Genomic DNA, 23,647 nt, shown 5'->3' on the forward strand with positions numbered 1-23,647 from the left:
TATTCCCGTATAAGGTTGGGATTTCATTATCAGATGCTCTGTGCTGGAATAGTTCAGTGCCACACGTTAAAAGCAAAGTCTCCCTTTCTGGCCTCAGTAACTAACAGACTATGCAAGGCAGACTGAAATAGCTAAACGCCTACTAAAGATGGTCACAACTGCACGTTTTGTATAAAATTTTGCTGATTATCACTGTAAGTCTTGCTGTTTGAGCAGCGTTGTAAGTGTTAAGCTGGTCTATGCTTGATTGACCCCTCACAGCAGCCTTGGTACCTGGCAGCACCAGTGCTCTGTATTTACAGCAGTACAGTATCAAGGGCATCAACAACTTGGTGTCTGCAGAACATTTTCTTTCACAGGGAAGGTTTTGTGTTCAGTTGCTGAGTATTTACCTTCTTTCCAGAACCCTAACGTAGTTGTTGGGGAATAATATCTCCAAGAAGTGTTTTATGAAAGTTGATTTGGCAATTGTTGACTGAGTCTCTGAAAGCTCCAGATGACAAACATCAAGCACCTCGTTCTTCATATACACAGCACTAGACCTAGCCGCATCACGATAATCTTTGTGATGCATCTGCTTTTGTGGGTTGCCATTTATCTACATGAGAAAAATAGTATCAGACATGAGCAGTTAGGTTTGGACACAAGTCCGTATTGCACAAAATGTGGATCACTGACCCCCTCTAGTGGCACCACGACTGGAGAGCCTGGCTTGCGCCTTACAGCGTGAGTGACAGCTGCAACTCTGCAATGAAGGGATGAGCTCAGAGTACCTCTAAGGGATGACCACCACAACTGCTAAGTATCAAATGCACTTTAATGAGTTCCAGATTTTATTCCCAGAAGGAATTTATAATGCGTCAGTATATTAGGCAGGTACACAGCTTCCCCTGGGCTACAGGCATGAGGAGAAGCGACTACAATAATCTAGGTATTTAAAACCATTATCAGAAACCAGTTTTCCACATTATTAGAAATAAGGCATGATTCAGGTATTCAAGTGGCTACTACATCCACTCCTCAGATGCCATATTTGCCCTTTAGTTCTTCCACTTTTGCTATGTAAGCTTTCATCGCATCTTCTTTGGACACTCCTGAAAGACACACAGGAAGCAGTCAGATACCTTTCACAGATTAAGATAGCTTTTGCATGCAAGTCACAACTCCTTGCACACAGCAGCACGCTCCTAGAGAGCAAAGGCGCTAAGAAGGTCACTTTGCTCTGAATCTAGTATTAAAGTTTCAAACAAATGTATTCAGCAGTCATAAGAAAACAGTGTTTCGAAGCAAAGCTACACTTGTATAAACAGCAACTAAATGTTCTATTAAGGCCATTCACAATTATTACAGGAAAACTTCAAGCAACTTAGACTGCATTTAGATGTAGCAGTGGCTCCTTAAAACACCAGAAAAAGCTCATTTTCACAGATTAGATCACTTGTTTCGCTCCCCATTTAGAGCAGAGAGCCCAGTTGTATCCTCCAGTTAGGAAAGCTTTAGAAGAAACAATAACTGGAGGGAGAGCTCAGTCTCTGGGGTACTAGGACCTGGAAAACAGAGATCTAAGTTTCTGCTGCTGCTACAGTTCTCCTTTGTGTAACATCTCGGGCCAGCTGGGCTTTTTGCACCTTAATTCCCTTGAGACAGGCCCCGTTTTCCAGGATTATTCCTGCCTTGCAGAGATAATCACAAGTAAGAGTTCATTATCATGGCATTCTGAACTCCTAGAACTCTTGTCTTATAAGGCAACACTATTTTATTTCTTGCTGAACCACACAGAAATTTTTTTACAGAGGGTGGTGAAACACTGGCCCAGGTTGCTCAGAGAGGTGGTAGATGCCCCATCCCTGGAAACATTCAAGGCCAGGCTGGACAGGGCTCTGAGCAACCTGATCTGGTTGATGTCCCTGCTCATGGCAGGAGGTTGGACTAGATGAGCTTTGAAGGTCCCTTCCAACACAAACTATTCTATGATTTGCTGACTAGTTTGCGTGTGGTTTTACTTATTCGTTTTTATTTTTTAGGCAGACACTTACCTTTCAATGCATTCCAGGCATCCCACTTTGCTTTGCCTTTGAAGTCCAGCATACCAGGGCGGTCTGAGAGAGGCAGGATGAGCAGCAGAATTAGTTTGTGTGCTTTGGGTATAGGTAATACCTACTCCTTTCCTGAAGGCTACTTGGCTCTTAACTATGATAAAATAGAATGGTTCATCTTTACAGCTATTACTTATTAACCTGTAGTCACAAAGTCATCTCAAGGGAGCATGTTGGAACACTATTGGTGGCAGAGATAGGAATTCTCTGTTGAGTCCCCTCAAGACGGCAGCGTTTGAGCAGAACAGCACCAAATAGCACGATTTGGTTTTATCGTACTTTCTGAAGAGACTGCTGTCACACAACAGCTATCTGATTAAAGAACATCAGCTCTAAAGTAAAGTAGAAGCATCCTAATGTCCATTACATGCAGAGACATAAAAACAAAAACTAGTGGCATACAGCTTAGAACTTATTATCATCAAGTTAATGGTATGTTTCTAACCTGTAGCTCTTCATTTGTTCTGTCATCCAGGGGTATAAGCTCTGAATTCTAACTCACTTCATTGCAGGCTATGTTGTGGCCAAACAGAGAAGAAATTAATGAGATATGTATATGGTTATGCTTCATATAAAGTCCCCTCTCTATTTTACAAGTTCCCTGTCTCCTTAGACAGCTCTTAGGATAAACAATTGAACACAACCAGACAGTAGCCTGTGCATTAGCCAGAAAAATACCCTTGTGCTGCTCCCATGGCAATGTGACCTGCAGAGCCAGTTGGCAGCTTCACTTCTCTTCAACAAAAAACCTAATAGCTCACTTTTACACAGATCGCTTTTCTAGCCAACTCCTGTTAGCTATTGCTTCACAAGAACACAGCAACTTACAAAAATGTTGTATTAACAGCTCTATAGCACCACGTCATCTTGACAAACATTAATAATACTAATGTCTAGCCACACCAAAAGGACTGTATCTTAAAACCAAAGTCAGTTCTTTCCTCCCTCCAGGCTGCCCATCTTGAGAAAAAGAGACTGCAAGCGCTCACACCATTTCCTGAACACTTCACTGCCAGCTTTGAATTCAATTAACACCCAATAAACTTCACCAGCAAATGGGTCAGGAGGCCAGTGCTCAAAAAAAATGACCTTTTTCCTTCCTAATTCTAGTTACTCAAAAGTTACAGAAGGTCAATAGAGATGAGCTTCATTCTAAAGGTTACTCCTAGGCTGAGCTGCCAGTAACAAAAGTAGCAGGAGAGACTTCACACAGCTTATCTGCAGAGATATTTCTGCTACAGTGCGTCCAAAACGTGATATTTAATTGCAGCGCCTGTAAAAGGTTCACCTGTCACACACATCTGTGTCATTTTCTTCTGCTTTGGCTTTCCAATACTACTTTTAGCAGCCAACCCAGTTTAACTAACCGCACTCTCCCCCTCGCCCCCACCACGTGTTGCAATTCCACACCCGTATAGTTTGCCTTGCTATTAAAGCCTGTTTAACCAAGAAGTGTTTGCATTAAAGCAACATCCCGTGACCTAGGCAGCTCCTTAATTGACAGAGGTCTCAAAAAATCCCAAACTCAGTACTCACACAAAGCAAACACAACAGATTCTCAGATCATTACTATACGATTTAGGAGACTGCAGCTGAGCTAATCTAAAAACCACAAGTTGCAAAAACCCTTATCAGGTCAGCTTCTGCCTGCCTGCTTACAAATCCATGCCAAGTCGGTATTGAGTCATTTTTGCTAAGCCGCTGGATTGCACAAAGCGATGCAGGCAATAGGGGAGAGGTTTTGCCTCCTTAAGCGCCTGCAGGCGCTTTGGCTCAGGCCAAAAGCGCATCGCCTCCACCCCTCCGCCCGGCGCGGGGCCCAGGCGGTACCCACCCGTGTTCACGTCGCCCACCGTGGCCTGCTTGTAGTGACTGTAAACGTCCAGCATCTCCTGGTCCGTGGGCTGCGACTTGAGCTGCTTCACCTCCTCAGCGGCCTTCTGGAACGCGGCCTAGAGCGGGGGGAAGGCCTCAGGGTGGGACAGGGGTGAGCACCCGCGGGTGCTGCCGCCAAAGATGGCGGAGAGAAAGGGAGGGAGATACTCCACCGCCCCCCAGCTCCCCCCTGCCCCGCCGGCACAGCCCGTACCTCAGACATGGCGCTGACCCCTACGCGATCCCAGCCCCCGGCGTCTGCCGCGCCCCCTCCGCCGCTCGGCCGCTTCACCCCTCGCCAGAGCGTCCGCTGACCAATCGCAGCGCCGCGGCCGACACGGAGCCAATCGGCGCCTGCCAGGGACTGTGAGAGGCCAGGCAAAGGGCCAATGCGGGGGCGGCACGGAATGGGCGGGCTCCGGGGCGGCCGCAGCGCTCGCCAGCGTGAGGACACTGCTCTACGGGAGGGACTCGGAGGGCGGGGTCTCGCTGCGGCTCGGAGGCGCGAGGAAGGGGGCGGTGACAGAGCGCCTGGCAGCCAATCCTTCGGTGCGGTGGTGGCAGCGAAAAGACGTGATTGGTGCGGCTGCGTGAGGCGGGGCGAGGAGACATCCGGAAGTGTCGGCGGGGAGTCGGTTAGTAAGGCTGGGGCCGTTAACGGTCCCTGTTGAGTGGGGCGGGGTGAGGGCTGGGGCGGAGCCGCTCGGTCCCGGGGGAATGTTCTGGGGTGAAGGGCGCTCTGCTGCGGGCCCTGGTGCTGCGGCCGGCAGGTAGGAGCCGGCCAGGCCCCGGGAAGGTTCTTCCTCGCAAGACGTGATCATCAGCACCCCTGACCCGGGCAGCGCCCGGAGGAGAATCTGCCATGTTGGTCCCAGCCCTAGGTGCGATCAGTATGTTGGGTCTGTATAATAAATATGAAAAGTGGCGGTTTCTAACTGTGTTCCCCAGTCTGTATTCCTACGGTGTTCTTTGGGGTGCAAACTGGAACACAGGAGGTTCCACTTAAATATGAGAAGAAACTTCTTCTCAGTGAGGGCGACAGAGCCTGGCCCAGGCTGCCCAGGGAGGTTGTGGAGTCTCCTTCTCTGGACACATTCCAACCTGCCTGGACACCTTCCTGTGTAACCCCATCTGGGTGTTCCTGCTCCAGCAGGGGGATTGGACTGGATGATCTTTCAAGGTCCCTTCCAATCCCTGACATTCTGTGGTTCTTTGATGGTGCTCAGGCGATGGTGCATCAAGTGCCATCCCTTTTTCTTACCTCTGATCTGTGCCCTTCAGTTCTGGAGCCCATGTGGAATAACATCAAGAAAATATCCATCTTTCCTGTTAAACAGAAATTTTGTTATTTTTTTATGTGCAAAGTATGCTTTTCTTGAGTGGCATCTTTTACTTGTATACCACAGCTTTTTTATAATGAAAACAGAGTTAGACCTCTGTGACTTCTTAGCCAAAAGGCTGTAAAAGCAAGTTGCCTGGTGATGTGGGAGGCCTGTGTCCCCATTCTGCAGAAAGTATTTGAAGAAAATATTGCTGGTTTATTTTGCCAGGATTTGCTAGGACAAATATAGAAAAGACTGGGAGGTACTGTCATGATGGTGAGGTGCCTTAATAATTTTCCCCAGAGAAAACCAGAATAATCACACAAAAAAAGAACATAAAGGGATGGATAGGTAAGAGAATCCCTTGCAGGACTGGAAGTGGTGATTGAAATAGCTGCTAAGGGATGGGAGGTGCAGAGGTCATGCTGTGCCCCTGACTGATGTTGCAGCACTTCCACTGCAGTCTTTGCTCATTGCTGCAGCAGCCACAGCAGTTTAGCATGTGACCAGAAAGCAAGGTTGCTGAGGAGTGCCCTGCACCAAAAATAGAGAAGTTTGATGAGGTAGGAGATAGCTCGTTTTCCCGTGGAAAGAACCCAATGGAATAATGCGTGGGCTTGTTTGAAGAGCGGCTTGGGTTGATAAGGCAACCTACCATTGTAGGTTCTGCTCTCTGTTACAGTAGAGTAACCCCTGTAGAGCAATTCTAGAGACCTGCTATTCTAAATTAAATTACCCCCCTTAATTATGTCGTAGTATACCAGGAGAATTATATGCATGTGGATGTAGGGGAGGTTTTTCCACTTTCTGTAGGTAGGTGAAAATGAGTGTTGTGTAAGAGCTCAGGCATTTTTCAGGGTATTATGCTCTCTGCGACATAAGTATATTAAAAGCAGTTTGGTTTTGTTCCTGTTAATACATTATTTTAGAGCACAATGTTACTCACCCAGCAGGTAAAACCTTCAGTCACTTAAAACCCAAACAACATACTTGCATTTATCTGTAACGTTTTTGTGAGTTTAATAAGGAGTCTGGTGCTGTAGTACACAGCACAGGTACAAATACTGGACTATTTGGTGTGCAGTATCAATAATATCCTAGGTAATCCTGTTTGTTTTGAGATGCTGTTACTGCTTCTATAGAAATACTAAAAGTGAAGTCCCAAAAGACAAAATGCTATTGAATTTCTCACTGTGTTTTAATCTTTGCATGAGGCACACCTGCACCTTGTTTTCAAGCTGTGCTTGTACATAGAGAAAAAGCAATAATTCCTCTCTGTAATGTTTTCCAGGTTATTCAGAATTAATTCTCATGTCAGCAGAAAGCTCAACCATCACAGTCCGTCTTGTTCGCTCTTTTGAACACCGGAACTTCAGACCTGTGGTGTATCATGGAGTTAACCTGGATCAGACAGTAAAGCAGTTCATTAATTTTGTGCGGAAGGGTAAGGGGCAATTGTCTTATTAATTCATTTTAGACCCATGTGTTGCTGTCTCTGCATGGGAGGGTGGAGGTCAGCAAATAAATGGGAATTCTATGGTGCCGGTAGAGATGCCAGATTTGTGTTTACATCCCCTGTGCGCTCTCCTCCATTGAATGAGTGGTCTGGAGTTAGTAAGAGCTTCCATTGTCAGTGTGCCATGCCAAAATTTGGGAAAACTACTCCCCCTGCCCAAATCCCCACATTTAGTCAAAAAGAGAGGATGGCATTTCTGCATTTGGCTCAGTGCCTCAGGATCCTTGAGTGGTGCTGTCAGGCAGCTATTCATAAATTAATGGGACTAAATTAATAGAATTTAGAGAGCCTTTGATCCTTAGGAACTACCTCAATATGTGGAATGTGGGAGTGCAAGTCTGTTTGCTATTTGTGAGAAGAGAAATATTGTTTTTGACACTGAAGTCTTACTGTGCCTGTTTGCTTTTGAGTTTGTCTCCATCTTGAGTTTAGTGGTGCAGATTTACTCATCTATGTTTTAGACGCCTGGTTGAAAGTGACAGTGTATCTAAAAGTTAATTCAAATAGACCAGCCCACGCAGTGACTGAGTAGTTAGGGTGTTAGCCCTAATTTTGCAGGTGTATTTCTACACACCTAAATGGAGACATTCAAAGGGTGCAGAATAACATCATGTGATTTTTTGCATGAAGTCAGCTTAAACAAGTCTCGAACTGTTATAGCTGATAGCATTTGAGCCACTCCTAGGATGTTGCCCTGGGCCTCACAGCTGTATTATGTTTTCATCACCTTCCCTGCTTCTAGGCAGTGAGAGACATGGCAAAATCTTAGGATGCTTTTAGAAAACTACAAGCACTTTCAGAACATATGGTACAGTTGCTGTTATGAAGAATAAAATAAAAAAGAATGCTAAGAAACTTGCTTTTGATGTGTGCAGTGCTGCAGCTTGCTGATATTTGAGACAAAGCTAGTGTCTTGAATGAGACTTTTTGGAACCTCATTCCACAGATGGATGGGTAGTGCTATTCCTGGTCCAAAAGGAGCCATGTTCCTTCCCTTACTGTGATCTCTTTTGAAGGGGGAGTTTGAGATAAATTGTTAAACTACTGATGAAATTATGGTTTCAGCTGCCTTGCTGCTGAGCACCCCACAGGTGGCTGGGCATTCCGAGGCCCTGGTTAAATCACTGGGAGCACTGGCACCAGGGAAGGTGTTAATGTTCTTGCAGTTGCTTATGGGCTGTGTCCTGCATGTGGCTAAAGAGCTAATTTTCTACAGTTTGGCTTCCTTTTTGTGGCTGGTTTGCATGGCTGCGTTTAGTGAACAATTCAGTTATGAATGACAGTTGTTAGCTGTTTGTATAAGGTAGGGAGAAGTGCTGTGCAACCGTTAACAGGATGTTCCTGGCAGATTTCTGAAGGATCAGACTCCTGTGATCATTTCCTGGTTGTATTGACTCTCCGTCCTCATGCGTCGTTTTGTTTGGAGGGACTTGATGCTCAAGTGAAGTTAATCAGATATGGAGTAACTGTAGAATCTGAGCCAAAGGCTGTGTTTTAGTATTTGATGCTCAAACAAGTCTCCTGTGTTGTAGATTTATTTTGATGTAAAGGATGTCCAGGATGCATGCATAAAATAATGGAAAATAAAATAGTGGAAATAATTTAAAAAGACAACTCTGTTTTAACTTGGTGCTTTTGTTTTAATAGATGTGCCTTCAAGAACAGGACTTCCTCCTCCTTTCAAAAATTACCAGTATGGTATGTATTTTTTTCCTTGTTTTAATTCCCGTAAAATGCAGACATAATGTTTTATACCAGTTTCTATACCATTTAGAAGACAGCTGCTGTAGAATAGTTGTGCTGGTGGCAATGCCTCCCTACGTTTGCAAATCTGTCCAGCTCCTGTAGCTGGGGTTATGCCACTGGGATCACATCTACAGAACCTGACTGTTATTTTGAAGTTCTGTATTAATCTTTGAATTAGGCTGCATGCAATACATTATTTGCTAATTGGTACTGATGGTTTTTGTTATTAATTTTTTATTACTTTTATAAAAGCCTTTTAACTGTTTTTACTCTAGTGAGTAGCTTGTGATCTTAAACACTTTGAAATTGTAGTTCTCTCTGTGCTTATGTATTTCAGTATCTATTTACTAATTGTGAAGTCAGAAAGGATGGTGAAGTGGGAGCTGAAGGCAGTAAATGGAAAATGCTTAACACTTAAATAATTTACACAATAAAAGAGAAACAGGGGTACTTGTCTCATAGTAGATATGAAACCTCTTAAACACAAGCTGACGGAATGAAATAGCCTGGTGTGAAATCTAGGCTGACTTTATCCTCTAATGTGAAGCTAAGTGTATACTTCCTTTTTGCAAAGATTGGCATGAACATATGCAATTCATCTGTTTGGGACAGAATATACTTTGAAAATAAACTAAATTACTTCCTTTTTTTGAGTTTGTTAACTCAAATGTCAGCAGCATTTTTTCCTAAACTTGGCAATTCTGGAGGTTCCCTTGGAGTTTTGCTGCAAGTCATCCTGTCTCCCTTGTTCCTGGAGTTGACAAACTCCTTTCTCTTCAGTGATTCAAAGAATTGAATGAGGAACCAACTTAATGCATGTGAATGGTAATAAACTCTATTTGCCTATTTAAAAAAAAAAAAAAAGCCAAGCATTTCATTCTATGTTCTTGCTGATGGTAGAACAGATAGTGCAAAATGAAAGCAGAAGAAGAGCCATGATACATCAGTGGCAAGGATTTGAATGTTGTCATTATTTTAAATATATGATTTAAGATCTTAAAATCTAAGCAACTGTAAGCTTGAATTTGGAGGTGCCCTTCCTCCCCCTGATCTGTGGCTTTGGCCAGGTGAGGAACTCCTGTCTGGGACTGCTGCTGTCACTTGTATTCCTGGTGCTGCCCATCCTTGCTGTGGTTCTTTCATCATTTAGAGCATCAGTTTAGATTTTCCTAAGGCAGATGTTGTGGCTGAGCACCTGATGGTGCTGCGTAGGACTGAGCATAATGTGGCTGCAGAACGCTGCAGAACTTTAAAACCTGTTACACCAGTTAGTGGAGGCCTACTTCTAGTGGGATGGTATTAGCTGTGTGGAAATTTTCACACAAATATCAAAGCCAAGTTCCTCACCTTCCCCTCAGGCTGTGAATCATCCAGGTTCATGGTTTTGCCATCTCTCGTGTGCTCTACTGTCTTGTATTGTGATGATGAAAGGGCAGTGAGACTTCTGCTTGAATAGTGCTAGTCAGAATTTTCCTTCTGCTTTGTTTGGCAACACCAGAAATCTCAGTTGGACCTGGCTGTCTCCCACCTTGCCTGCTTTGGCTTCTTTCTCTCCGGAATTCAGCATCAGTTTGTTCTCTCAACATCATATATAATGCCATAATGTTTTTCCTCTTGGCTTGGTGCTCTAACTCACATCTCAAAGCTTGCGACTTTAATTTTCTCTTCCTTTCTTTGTACACATCATTCTTGTCCTCGGCCTAGAACTCTTCTCCGTCAATCTTCTCATCTTCCTACCCTGTCATTGCCATCTTTTCACTGATGATGGCAGCCTGGGTGCCAACTTGTCTCACAAGCTGCTTCTCATTTTTTTTATTTTTTTTTTTTTCCATGAATGTGAAGCGATATGGTAGATACTTCACAGAATCAGACTTAGAAAGTTATTTCTCATCTGTTGTCATGAAAGGTCTATTACCAGAAAAGGAAAGGTAAAAATCTGGGAATATGATGAGTGGAACTAAATTGGGATGAAATTGCAAAGGCAACTGAGAGGACATAAGGCTTTTTAGCTGGGATGCGAAGAGACTGTAGTTTCATCACTGTAACAGAGTTAGAGAAGCCATTTAATAGCTGAAAGACACGGTAAACTGCTGGATGGATGCCAGTGGTAGAGTTGTGAAGACGTAAAATTGAGACAATAGTTCAGAGAATGAATGGGCAAAGACTAGAGAAAAGGGGATGCGGCAAAGTAGATAGAGAAGCTTAAAACTAACAGGATTGGATTTCCTGTGGTAGAAAGGTTTCATGATCGCGATATATTTTTGTGATTGTTTGGTCTTTTTGCAGTGCTTCTATGTAAGATGGATCTGGGAACCGCAATTGAATGTGTGTCTTGCTTCTAATACTGCAGTTAGTGCAGAGTGCTAAGACTGCCTTTTCAGTGACCTCTGCAGTGGAAATGCAGAGTAGTTTTGACCTTCTGTAATGTTTTAAATAAAATGTTCAAAATGGGCCAGAGTGGTGTGGAAACAAATTTCTGAATGGGATTGTGATCTCTGTTATTCTGAACATCTGAATACTTGCTCTTGATAGTTTGAAAGTCGTTTTAGCCTATATTTAATTTTCTTGCATACTTCTCTTACCAAACTGTTTCAACACATAGTGCTCAGTGAATGCATAAAACCAAACTAGAACAGAAAATGAGCAGGCAAACAGAATTGTTTTTTGCTTCTTTGCTGGGAAGGCATTGATACTTTATTCTGAATTTGTTCAAACACAGAGGCTTTGGAGTTTTTTGTTTGCTTGTTTTTGGTTTTGTTTGGGTGTTTTTAGTGCTACGTGAGCATCTTCTTACTTCCATTCCCTCTGGATCTTTGCACTCATTGGTTGCTTTAGTGACCACATTATTTTCCCTGTTTTCTACCTTCTCTTAACAAAGCCCTGCCCACATTGCCAGAGGAAAGCGATATTTCTTTTTTTGTGTAGCATAATTTCTTAAAGACCTGCACTGCACAAACAGTGCAAAATAAAATCAAACAAAAAAAAAATCGAGATAAATATTACGGAAGAGGGTCTGGCATTAAAAAGAGGAGATGCTGTACATGCTAATGGAAAATGGACTTGCTTAATAAAATTTCTACATGGGTGGTTTTTCATGAGAAGGAAAATTTCAAGGAATGATCTGAAGTGGTCAGGTTACTGTGTCTTAATCAGTTCCTGCCTATCAACTTACCTGCAGTAGTTGACAGTGCATAAATGCTGTTTGTCCTGCCCCAATTGCATGTGTAAAACCTGTTAGGTTAAAACACCCTAACTGGCATTTAAATTGATGCATTTTGACTGGCAATTGGGATGGTCATTAGTTAATGTAGTTCAGCCAGCAGACAGAAGCCCAATAGGATGTGGTACCTTAATGCTGGATTGACTGGTTTAAGACTCTGGCTGCAGGACTGTGAAATTAATGTTTTCTCCTCTTTTAGACTGAATACACGAAATCATTGTTAATAAATGATTTTGAACCTTACCCCTTTGTTTGTTCTCCTTCCCTAAGTATAGCTTTCAGTGTTACCTGCCTATTAAGCCTTATTTTAGGAAAACATTCTATTTTCTTTCAGACACAATGAAGATTATTCACCAAGCACACAAATCTAAGGTATGATTATTAGCTGTATTCTTCCCCCTTTACTTGCTTTAATGCAGGCAGATCTTTGCCCTGTCAAATAAGACTGGGGCAGAGCCAGTCAGTAAATTCTTATTCTTATCTTTGTATTCTGGTTCCCTGATTTGCAGACTGGTGAACTTGTAGTGAGCTTGGAAGATGATGACAAACTGATTTTGAAAGAAGACAGTACGCTGAAAGCAGCTGGAGTAGGTAGGAGTACATTTGTATTGACTGAAGGTGCTGTTCATTGTGGTTGTCATTAAACTGATAACTGGCTGATTATGTTTGGATAGCCTGCTGAAAAGTAAATGCTATTCCTGATGCTCTTTACACTAGTTGATAATTATTCAGGGAAGAAGGGGGGATAATGTACATTCAAATCATTGGACTGAGGGCAGCAGGTATCTGCACTCCAAATGTTCAGAATGCAAATTGTGATTTTTAGAGGGTATGCTTATAATTCTGCCGAGAGTAATTTTAAATGATTGACAGATAGGTTATTAGTACCGTGTCTGCTTAGTCTTATCAGTAACATTTAAACTGATGTTTTGGTTAGAAATGTAAGTAGTGGAACCGGCATGGAATAATGAAATAAGATTAGATTTGTTTAATGTGCAGCATACAGTGCTTGATAGCCAGATTGCTCAGGAAAGCTCAAGCAGTATCGTTTAGAGAATGTGCTGAACATAGCAAAGAGTCGAAACTTGACCTGATTTCTCACATTTTGACAGGGGACTACATATAGGGCATGTCTTTTGGTAATAATGTAAAGAAATGTCTGTCATGATAAAATTGATGGTCCCTGGCTGTCCTTTGGGCTTCTCATAAATGTGGCTGAATGACTTTGTGGCAGCAGGGTACTTAAGGGATGTAGTTCTATTCCACCTTGATATGGACATTCGCTCGTTTGAATCTGATTTGCCTGGCTGGAACCATAACTGCCTGCGCTCTAAGTGCAGGGGTGTCACAGAGAAAGCTCCCTCCCGTTCCCCATGCCCTCTGATTGCTCCCCAGCTAGTGAACAGGATTTCTTGGCTCTTTTGTTTCCTGACATGTACTTTCTGGTTTTAAGTGACTTGGGCTGTCTCTTTAATGTTTTTCTCTGGAGTGCACTGCAACTGGCCTCAGTATACCTTTCCTAAAGGTCTTTGGGTGTTCCTATAGTAGGAATTATAGTTATTCTCCGGTTGTTTATGCTAAACCACAACTTTTGATCTGGAGGGAAAAAAAAGGTTCCTTAGGAAGGAGGATTACTGGCACTCAAGTCTTATAGATTTGTAATTTAGTTAGCAGAAGATTCATATAAGCATGGTTTTATCTACATAAGGCATAGAGGTAATGCAGTTCAGGAGAGGGACTGATGACAGTGCCAAATGTTAAATTAGAAATGACATTGTCCAGAGCTGCCTTCTTTCAAAAAGGTATTGATAAATATTTGTATACATTATCCATCTCTGAAACTAGGTTTGTAGCTACAGCAGTGAAACAGCTGGATGTGATCTTGAAAAAGGTGTCAAAACATCAGAGTAAATGTTATACTGAAGGGACATCAGAATAGACGAGCCTGTCCTCTGTCTCTGTACAAAGAGAGATGTGGCTTATTCAGGACAGAAAACAATTTAAAGCTGCTTTTAATTTTTTTTTCAGAATAACAGCAGTTAGTCATTAGTATGTAGTATCTGTAATAGAAAAGAAAAACTCTTGCTTTGTAAAATGCACTGTGCCGTTATACCATTTTGATATGTTCCAGGCTATCCTGAGATGAAAATTATGTAAGTTATGAGTGGAGTCTTTGTAGTAAAATCTTGAAGAAGTCCTCCTTCTTCAACAAGAAGTGGACAAGAGTAAACAAAGGAAGTATGATAGCATATGCCACTAGTCCTCATTTTGTACGGTTTAAATCAGTAAGAAGATTTGAAATCTCCTGTTGACATATTACCTTTTCCCAATATCTAGTCTGGACAATATTTGCTAGAATAAAACAGAGAATTGCTGTTAGGAAATCTGGGAAATTCTGAGACACGCAGAACATTTTTTCCTAAGGTGCATTTGATTGCCCTTGGCACTTTACAGGATTGGGCTAGAGAGTTATAAATTATGAGGACATTAGATAAGTATCCTCATGAAAACCTCTGTGGTAGTGATTATTATTGCAGCCATTATCTAGTCAGCAAAGTTAATGCTTGTTTGTTTTTTTTCAAGAGCAGGGTGTATGTTAATAAAGTGTTCAGTATTCATTGCAGTCTTGTCTGTTTTCTAGTTGAGATTCTAAAACCCTTTTTTGCTTTTTTTTTCTTTTTTACAAGACAGGCAGACTTCATTAACTTCAGGTTTAATATAAAAAAGAATGTGGAACTTATTGGCTCAGCAACTTAAAGAATTCCATGTTTAATAATTGTGAAGGCTTTCCATCAGATTTGTCTCTGTTCTGAATTAGTAATGTTGCTGACTTATTGTTTTAGAAGGGGAAGTCCTTGACCTACTGGGTTGAAAGAATTGTGACTGCTCTGAACCTTTGTGGGTCCTTTAGCTCTGCCATATCCCCTGTGAATAATTAGAGGTATTTGAAGGTATTGCTGGAGAAGCCAATTTGTGTCTTTCACTTTGCATATTGTTGAAGCCTCATGAATTAATCATCAGCAGGGCAAAAAATTAACTTCTTCAGACACATATTTTGATGGGTCATGAGGGAGAATGTAAAGTGATCTGTAAAATATTCTACTGATCCTCTAAGTATTAAATTATTATACCTACAGGCTAATTTAATGGAAAAAATAGTTTCTTTTTTGCCTTTCCTAATAGAAAAATGCACAAAGGAAAAAAAAATGAGAAAAGCATGCTTTGTTATTTTTCTAGCATTTGAAGGCATTAGAATGCAATCACTTAATTTGCTGAATGCTTATACAAACAATTCTGAAGGCTGTGTTAAACAAATCTTGAGGGGTCTTGTGTACATATTTCCTTCTATATATTCGGGTTACTTCCCCCCCACCCTCCACCAACAAGATTAAATGGTAAACATCTTTAATACTGAATTTTTTCTTTGCAAAAATATGAGGGGGAGGAAGAAAGGTGTGTGGTGATTTGTAATTGTCTTTGACCAAAAAATTGCCAATTGTCTTCTAAAATTCTAAATAGCTGGCTGTTGGGTGGTTCATTTACTGATGTGCTAAATATTTAATTTTTCATTTGTTCTAGCAAATGAGACCGAATTAGCATTCTTCTGTGAGGAAGATTACAGAAACTACAAAGCTAATCCTGTTTCAGCCTGGTGAAGATCCCAAGAGATTGTTTTGTTTTCCCATACCTGTTGTAAATTTTCCTTATTCCGCTTAATGAGATTTTTCTTAAAGATCAATAAATCCTAGAGGATTGCTTTGCAAACAGTGCAATTCCCTTCCTATAGAAATTAATTTCTGTCAATATGCTAAGACTGAGAGAAGGAAAACTGGGGGACATAAATGACTTTTTTTTTCTTTCTCGCATTTCTATTTCCTTCACTTGCCTTTGGCGATGCAGGCAGCGCAATCTCTGACCTGTGACACATGTTTTTGGCATGATCCTACAGCAGACATTAGCTACACATGGAGATTATACAATGCACAGTAAGATCCCACCAGAGTACTAACTTCTAATGAAAATGGAAATGTTTTATGACCAAATCACTGGGTATTTTAGAGAGCTCAAGAAGAGAATCTCTCTGTTTCAAGTCATAGCTTTACTCCTCTCATTTTATGTTTGGTCTCTTTTGTTCAAATGGTGCAGACTGGCAAGTGTTTCATGCTCTCCACTGGTGAATGCTTTCCTTTATACTCTCTTCCAGCCCTCTTTAGCATGCCGACAGGGACAAGTGACTGTTGGGAGGCTTTTGTCTTCAAGAACCAGCTCGCCTCTTTCTAGCTTTACTTCCTGGAGACCTTCATGTATGAGGAACCTGAGTTCTGCCAGGACGTTAGTGTGTGTAAGGAGGAGTCGTGTTTTTTTCCAGACGGAGTGAAGCTCATGGTTTCATTTTTTAGAATAAAACCTGAATGATTGCATTTTTGCAAGGAGAGACCCAGTCTGCAAGCCACATGTCTTCAAGTTGATTCTTTCCTGTTTTCAAGAGCCAAATACTCTGTTGCTATATGATAGTTCTTGGTAATTCCAGGCTTTCCTACTACATTAACCAAATCAAGAATATGAAAAAATAATCACGTATCCAAGAAAGTACCTTTGCGTAGACACTGTTGATGAAACTGCTTTTTAGGGGTTACAGAGATGCAATGCTGTGCCTTTAAGCCTCTCTTCACTGAAATAGAAGTGATGCTGGCTTTCTGCCTTAGCAGGCTTTTGGGGCATAGGCTCTGTTAAATCAAATGAAATTTCGTGTGGAATTGCTTTAGACCCACACATATACCCTCAGCTCTGGGTGAGAGCTGACAACACCATTTCCACTAGAGACTTTCCACAGAAATAAGCTTACCATTTCCTAGAGCTTTGATCTTTTTTTTTTTTTTAAAATTGACATATGATGGTGCAAACAGATGTGTGAGTATCTAAATAAAAGTTCTCTTTACTTTAGATGTAGGGCCAAAGAAGCTTCTATGTATTGTTCCCACCTCATTTTCTTCCACCTTCCTGACAACACTCTGCTTTATGCTGGTTTCGGTAGCTGGTGTTACTCACCAGCAGCTTTGCTTCCAACAGAGTTTTATTTTCTTGCGAAAGTAGTCTAACACTTTGTCATCTGCGATTAAAAGGGTGCTTGTATTTTATCTTGTAAGGAGGAGTCCTGTGTCACTTAAGCCACCTGTGTTCTTGGGATTTAGATGCTGTTACACATGCTCTGATGGATTTGTGAGAACTTACCACTTGCCTCTTCTTTCTGGCCAGGCCACCTTTCTGTTGCTGATACCTGCTCCTCAAACATGGGCCCGTGTCTCTGCCACCTTCTTACACAGTCTGTCAGGTTTGCTAGATTAATCTGGCTAGTACGAGTTCGTACCTTTCTCTGCAGAGAGTTTAAGCTGATGCATTGCACTGCAGAGTCCACCAGCTTTGTTCAGCCCAATTTACAATCATGAAGGTAACTTTGTAAGAAGGAGATGGCACACTGGAGAGCTCGGTGTCTCAGACTGTCCTACCAAGGCATCGAGATGATGTCCATCAGCACACTCAGGCTCTCAGGCTGAGCAAACACTGTCATTCTCTTCCTCCTGTTCTGGGGATTTGAATATGTCCTTTCAGACAGATTTGGACTGGTTTTGTGATCTCACCAAATTTTAACAATTGTCTTTTCTGGGCTAGCACAGTTACAAATGTTCAGTGCCACATCAAGTGTGGCAGAGTGAAAGAGCAATTTTACAGCATCAATAAGAAAATGATAAATGTTTTAATGCCAATATTCCAGAAGGATGTGTCTGGCACTCCAGATTAGCTTCTCTTTCCAAGGGAAGAGTTAAATGACTGCTTTGTGAGCTCTGGTTGCTCTGGCAATGGCACTTCATGGGCTCCTTTCTGCAGCAGCACAGTAGAGCCTTTTGTAATGCTCTCAATGACCACACTTGTAAACTGGATTCTTCCTGAAGTGTTTTTCTCTGTATGTGTGGTTGGTTGTTGGTTGTGTTGGTTTGTTGTTGTTGTGTTTTTTTTTTTTTTTTTAATTGAACCTTTAATAATGCTTCTTTTGAATAAACCCTACAAAACCATAGATAATAACTGAGATCTTGTTAATATAGATGCTGTTCCAACATTTTCCGGTGGGGTATGATATAGCTTTGTTATCAAAGTAGGTTTGATTCCTAGATTGTCGAGTACTGAATGAAATCTGTGAACACTGGCTAATAAATTAGTAAAGACTGAGATGTCTTTACCCATGTTGTTCTGAAATCCTCTATTTAAGCCAACCACCTATGGAGTTGGTACCATGGTTTGTTATCCTGGCAGAGATCATGAGCTGCATCAGTTTACAATTACTGTTACTTAAAGGTGGCTTCTCCATAATGTGTAGTGAGGTAAATCATATAGCTTTGCTAGTGTTCTTTGACATTGTGGGGTTAATAAGGATTCATCTTTCAGTATGATGTCCTTGGAGCCTTTCAATACCCTTTTTTTTTCAACAAAAAGAACAGCATCCAGAGTGGATGCTGAAATAAGATGCAGCTTCTCCTGGGTTATTGCGCCATAGCAGGGGCAGGGCAGTTAAACTGGAAGCCCGGAGGGTGTGCGAGGCTTGGGTGTTTCTTGGGAAAAGAAAATAACTTCAGAGAGACTGGAGTTTTTGTTAGGAAGTGTGGAGGAATAGCTACTAAAGGAGAAGAGAGGAAATTAGCAAAGGAATTACCATGAAGAGGAAGAAGAGGTAACAGTGTAACTGAATAAGCACACAAAATCTTGACACTACAAGACTCTTGGCACAGAAATAATGGAGTAATGCTTTTTAAACCAATAAAAGTATCAAAATGGTGCATTTTAATAACTTTTAAAATTGAACTCATAAACTGCTGGAATAGACTTTTTTTTTTTCCTGGCTCTGTCATGTCATATTTTCTGCATGCAGCTGTTTTTTGTATATTTTTCTGTCCAGAGGTAGTTATGTTGTCTCTTGAAGAAGCAAGAGCTAAGAAAACTGCTGACATGGACAGCGGAGTTAAATGTTGACAGTTACCAGTGGCCTAAAGGAGTCCACAAAGATCTGATATGCACCACTGTTAAAGTTGGGGAACTGCTTTATCAGATGTAAACATTCTGTCTTAGAGGTGATCCAGAGATAAATTATAAGCTGTGGTGTTTCGTTTCTGCTCCATAGGACTATTCAGCACATCTGCCGACGTCATTTACTTAAAAACGAGCTGCAAGTAAGAGTCCAAGAGTTACACAGCTGTGACAGGACATCCGTGGGTCCTGCCTGTGCAAGCTGATAGCCACAGAAACCCAGGGTGTCCAGAGATCAAGAGTGAGAAAATGGAACATGCGATACTCATTCTTGATCTCATGACCGATGGGATCCTGGCTTCAGAGGAACTTCAGTGGGCTAGAGGCCTTACAAATGCTTATGGCAAGGGCACACTTTTGCTTATTGAACGGTTTGGGCTGAGCTCATTCTTGCTGGTTGGCACCAATCGTCCTTCCCTGATTTCCTTTTCAAAGTGCTCCTTGGCACAGGTTTGCAAATGATTAATTAATCAAGTAATGATGCCCAGAAGAGAATTTTACTACTTTTCATCTTCTCAAGACAATGACTTTTTCCTACTGCTTACTTTGTGATTGAATTAGAGAAACAGACGTGCTTTTGCGTGCTTTCCCGGATGCTTCCCTTTGCTTCTTGCTGCCACCTCTGCTGCTTTGCAGTGCTGGGATGGTTAGGTTTACACCTCATCTGATATGCACCAGCAGCATTTCCCGTGGCAGTGAATATACTTTTTTTTTGTATTAATGAAGAAATATGCTTTGAAATAAAGAGGAGACCTTTTCTACACTATTGCTAATAGTGCACAACAAAAAGATCCTTTGTCGCTTTACAGGAGAATTTGCACAGGACAGCACTGTCCACTGGTCAGTGGAAACAAAAATGTTTTTATCCTAATACTTTCTATATTGGAATGAAATGGGAGAAGTGACATCGGGAATGCAAAAAAAATGCAGTGAAAAGCCAAGACCTGTTGCCATGAACTGTCTGCAGAGAAAGCCACCAGATGTCAGCACAGCCTCTTCTTTCATTCTCCAGATCCTCTGTAAGCCAAGAAATATGTAATGTTTATGAAAAGTGCTTATCTGGGAATTGGTTTAGCCTGCAAAGTCTGTACTAGGGTTCTGGTGATGAAAGCTGAATCTTTCCTTGCAGAAAGTATTTCTTTTTATATTAAGATCAAAAAGCGGCAAATTGAACTGGTATCAGTGCTTAAATTCCTGTTGTTAGAGAGCATTCTTTGCAGAATCAGTTCCAGCGTATCTAAATCTTTGCATGCTTTGAGGAGGCATTTGCAGAACATTCATTTGAAGAATTGTCTGGAAAAGATCAGTGTTCATTTGCTGAGGTTTTGTGAAGTAGACTTTAAGTATGCCTATTTTTTTTTTTTTAATGCAAGGAAAACCACCCAGAACAGACACACATGCAAAGCAGAGCAAAACATCGTCAGCAACACAGCTTAAACACACAACAAATGTGTTCTCCATGGTTCTGGCCCTAAGCTCCTACTATTTCTTGCTTGTAGTGCAAAGGCTGAGGAGCACCTGGCGCTGCTTTCTGGGCCATGCTTTCTGAGCTGCGATGAGATGGGATGTCATGAGTTTTGGAGCCCAGACCCAAGCACTGCGCACAGCTTTATGCTGTGAATGATTGAAGTGTGCATAGATGCTGCCTGCTTGAAAGGGTAAATTTGAATTGTTGCACAGGGACAAGGTGTGACGGAGCTTTCTGCTGAGATCCCTGTCACTTTTCTTGCAGCAGCTTGCAGATGCCGGGGAGACTATTGAAGAGAGGGAAGTTAAATGATGAGTAGAGCCTGAGTGACCTAAATTCCTCCTTCCCTCTGTTTTCAGCTGCTTCTTCTGGCCTCGTAGCCCTGGTGACATGCCAGGGGTTTACAACAGCTTGCTGGGTATGAGAATTGCTTGTTTATTCCAAACTATAGCTATAACCCTCAAGCACCGTTCGCACTCCAGAGGTGAGGCACAGGAGCTGGCAGCTGTGCAGTCTCGTGCTGCTTATGTGGGTGCAGTCGGCATGGTGCTGCAAGTTGTTTGGGAGCTGTTATTCTCACTTCTCTTCCTCCTGCACAGCACCCAGTTCTGCTTCACCGGGGCCCAGGACCTCCTCTTGCAGCACGGTGTGCCTGGCAGAGCATTGAGAGGACAGGTAGGTGTTTGGGCTAGTGATACAGTGGGAGAGGATGGGGCATAGAGCTTTTATCTTCCTGTAGATACCTTATTTTTTATCAGATATAGATTGTACCTTTTGTTTGCTAGCATCCTCTCTCTCTGATAGCCATAGGTTCTTTGTAGTGGGCCAAAAGCAGCGAGCCAGAATAGTGTTTCAATTGGTAGTGAGTACATTCAAGAGTTCAGTATGGCAGATTAATGTAAGAATTTACCTTGGTATGTCCATTTCTGATCTCTGGCAGGTGACTTACGGTGTTATGTACCAGGAATGCCAGCAAGTACTATAAGAACTGCTGCTGTTTGCTCTCATTTCACATCTTGAGAAGGTTTAATTCCGCGTTTTAGCCAGAAGCCAAGGGAACATATTCTTTAAGGCCAGTTTGGGAAGCCACTTTCTTTCAGTGAATGGAGATTTTAAATATAGAAGGTGTTATATCAGTCTGTTTTTCACACTACTTTGAGGTCACACCATTGGCTCTATGCATGTATTTGTGTCCATCCAACTGGAGAACATCAGTTGGTTTTAGACTCAAAGCAGGAATCTAGAAACAAAAGCTTATATCCCAGCAGGTAGTATCATGGGTATTTCTTCACACCACTCCCCTGCCACATCCTCCCCCCGCCAAGCAAATAAACCTGGTTTTGCAGAAAGCAGATGTGAATCTTGCACAGCAACTTTGTTTTCTGGAGTGCTGAATGAGACAGGCACTGCAAGGCAGACCTCTGATGAGAGCTGGCTCTTGAAGCAGCAGCTGAAGGTAGCTAATTGCAGAACAGATACGGGAAACAAATAACAAGAGTAACTAACCAGCTGAACAGCAGCTTCCAGTGCTGAGGTTTCTAAATCTAAAGCAGATTATCTTTCTAGGAGGGCTGCAGCAGTGCCACTTGAAGTCTTCGAAAGATTCCTGTAATACTGTGGCTTGTAATACACGATCCTCCTGACTGGCCACACACAACAGTTATTTTTAGTCTTTGATTATGAAAGTCCTGTGCACGCTCTGCTAACAAGAACTGTCCCTAATCACAGATGGTATCTTCCTGCTTCCTATTGTATGCTCAGCTTTGAAATAAGCATGGGTTTGATTTGCACTAAAAAAAACTTGTGCAGAAATTCTGCAAAGCTGATGCTGCTTATTAAGCCACAATAAACAGATAAAACCGTCCTAGTGTAACAAATCTCATTCCTCAAACCTGAGGCACAGTCCGTGGATCCCGCTAGCTCAGTGCCTGAAATTTTGAGGTCAAGGGTAACACCGGACTTGTGTTGCTGTTTGTAGCAGGTCATGCAGCTGCGTTGGCCATCGTGGAGAGACCGGAGGAAATACATTGCATAGAGGTGCTGAAGCAAGTGCATCCCCCTAAAGATTCAACTGTAGTTTGACATACCACTTTATAAGTAAATCCCTGAAGAGCAAGAAACCAATTGCACTGTTAAAAGCCTTGTATTATAAAACAGAAGAAGTGAGAGAACTGTACCTGCAGAGGTTAATCTTCAGCACAGGAATTTAAATGAACTCATTAAAATCAACTTACAAATTAGCTCATTAAAATGTAACGCTGCAGATCCAGAAGTTGGTTGATCTCGCATGCCACTTCCATGAAGAAGTAACTTAAGAAATGGAGAACAAACTGATAGTATTAAAACTCTCTTTTTCTTTCCAGTCCCATAAACTCACATCTGTAACTCCCTCTTCTTGAACTCTGTATCAACAGCACTTTTTTGTTTACTGAATTGAGGTTTTTTTGATCCTGTACTACAACTGCTGAGTAATATCACTACCTCTTGCAATGAAATGTATGTCTGTACACACTTGTGCCCTCCCACGTGCACAGGAACTGGCACTGTAGGTCACAGCGATGATAATTTTCACTCATTACCTTGCTAAGGAGACTCTAAAAGCTGCTCGCTGCAGTGGGTTTTATTTCCCAGTGGTTAAATTCTAGATAATCACACTACTACTGGCATTAAAGTAATGGTATTGTTTAGGGGGAGGAGGGAAAAAAGACCCAAACAAGTTCTGATGTTAAATATATAGACCTGTTCAGAATATCTTTTCTATCAGATGCCAGTGATTAAAACTGGCCTTATCTTACAGCTTTTCAGTTGGTTCTTACATATCCCAGAGGCACATAGAAGGCAATACAGAAAATAAAAATATAGAGAATTTACATTCCAGCTATATATATGTGTGTGTGTACATATATACAGAGAGAGAAACTTCAAGTACAAAACCAGTTAACTGGTAAATTTTAACCTCACTAAATCCCCTATCCACATTAAAAGAAAAAATCATAGCAAAAAGATAATTGAAAAATTCCTCAAACCACTTTTCAGCATTCCAGAATCAGAAGAAATTACACAAACGGTTGTGTCAAAGGCTTAAAGGACCAGATGCCTATAGAGGGCACCATTTGAAACGCTGTTTTGCATTTATAGGAATTGTTTTCAGTCTTTAAAAGGGATGGTGCCTGGCTGGTCAGGATGTTGGCACGGGCATTACTGGGAGACACTTGACCAGCCTTTTTTGAGATGCTGTGGAGCTGCGGTAGCTGCGGGGGTGTTGAGCTGGCTCATCTGTCCATCTGGGCTTGTGTCCATCTGAAAAGCACCGTGCTGACTCAGTAA

General features: G+C 41.9%; 2 protein-coding genes across 3 annotated transcripts; one reads left to right on the forward strand and one right to left on the reverse strand.

Annotated features, from left to right (window-relative positions):
• Nucleotides 1-796: 796 nt before the first annotated feature.
• DBI (diazepam binding inhibitor, acyl-CoA binding protein) lies at nucleotides 797-4,294 on the reverse strand. The gene is made up of 4 exons (XM_065637632.1): nucleotides 4,186-4,294; nucleotides 3,931-4,048; nucleotides 2,037-2,099; nucleotides 797-1,094 (listed from the first exon to the last, which is right to left on the reverse strand). The coding sequence occupies exons 1-4, from the start codon at nucleotides 4,192-4,194 to the stop codon at nucleotides 1,021-1,023; spliced, it is 264 nt and encodes an 87-aa protein (XP_065493704.1). The 5' UTR covers nucleotides 4,195-4,294; the 3' UTR covers nucleotides 797-1,020.
• Nucleotides 4,295-4,675: 381 nt separating this feature from the next.
• Nucleotides 4,676-20,996, forward strand: C6H2orf76 (chromosome 6 C2orf76 homolog). 2 transcript variants are annotated; one of them, XM_065637931.1, is made up of 6 exons: nucleotides 4,676-4,852; nucleotides 6,585-6,737; nucleotides 8,457-8,507; nucleotides 12,110-12,147; nucleotides 12,285-12,366; nucleotides 20,920-20,996. In XM_065637931.1, the coding sequence occupies exons 1-6, from the start codon at nucleotides 4,834-4,836 to the stop codon at nucleotides 20,985-20,987; spliced, it is 411 nt and encodes a 136-aa protein (XP_065494003.1). In that variant the 5' UTR covers nucleotides 4,676-4,833; the 3' UTR covers nucleotides 20,988-20,996. The 2 variants fall into 2 exon arrangements, with proteins under 2 accessions (XP_065494003.1, XP_065494002.1); XM_065637930.1 differs by lacking the exon at nucleotides 20,920-20,996 and adding an exon at nucleotides 15,355-17,792.
• Nucleotides 20,997-23,647: the final 2,651 nt, after the last annotated feature.

The sequence above is a fragment of the Caloenas nicobarica genome, chromosome 6, assembly GCF_036013445.1.
Source record: "Caloenas nicobarica isolate bCalNic1 chromosome 6, bCalNic1.hap1, whole genome shotgun sequence".
Lineage (NCBI taxonomy): Eukaryota > Metazoa > Chordata > Aves > Columbiformes > Columbidae > Caloenas > Caloenas nicobarica.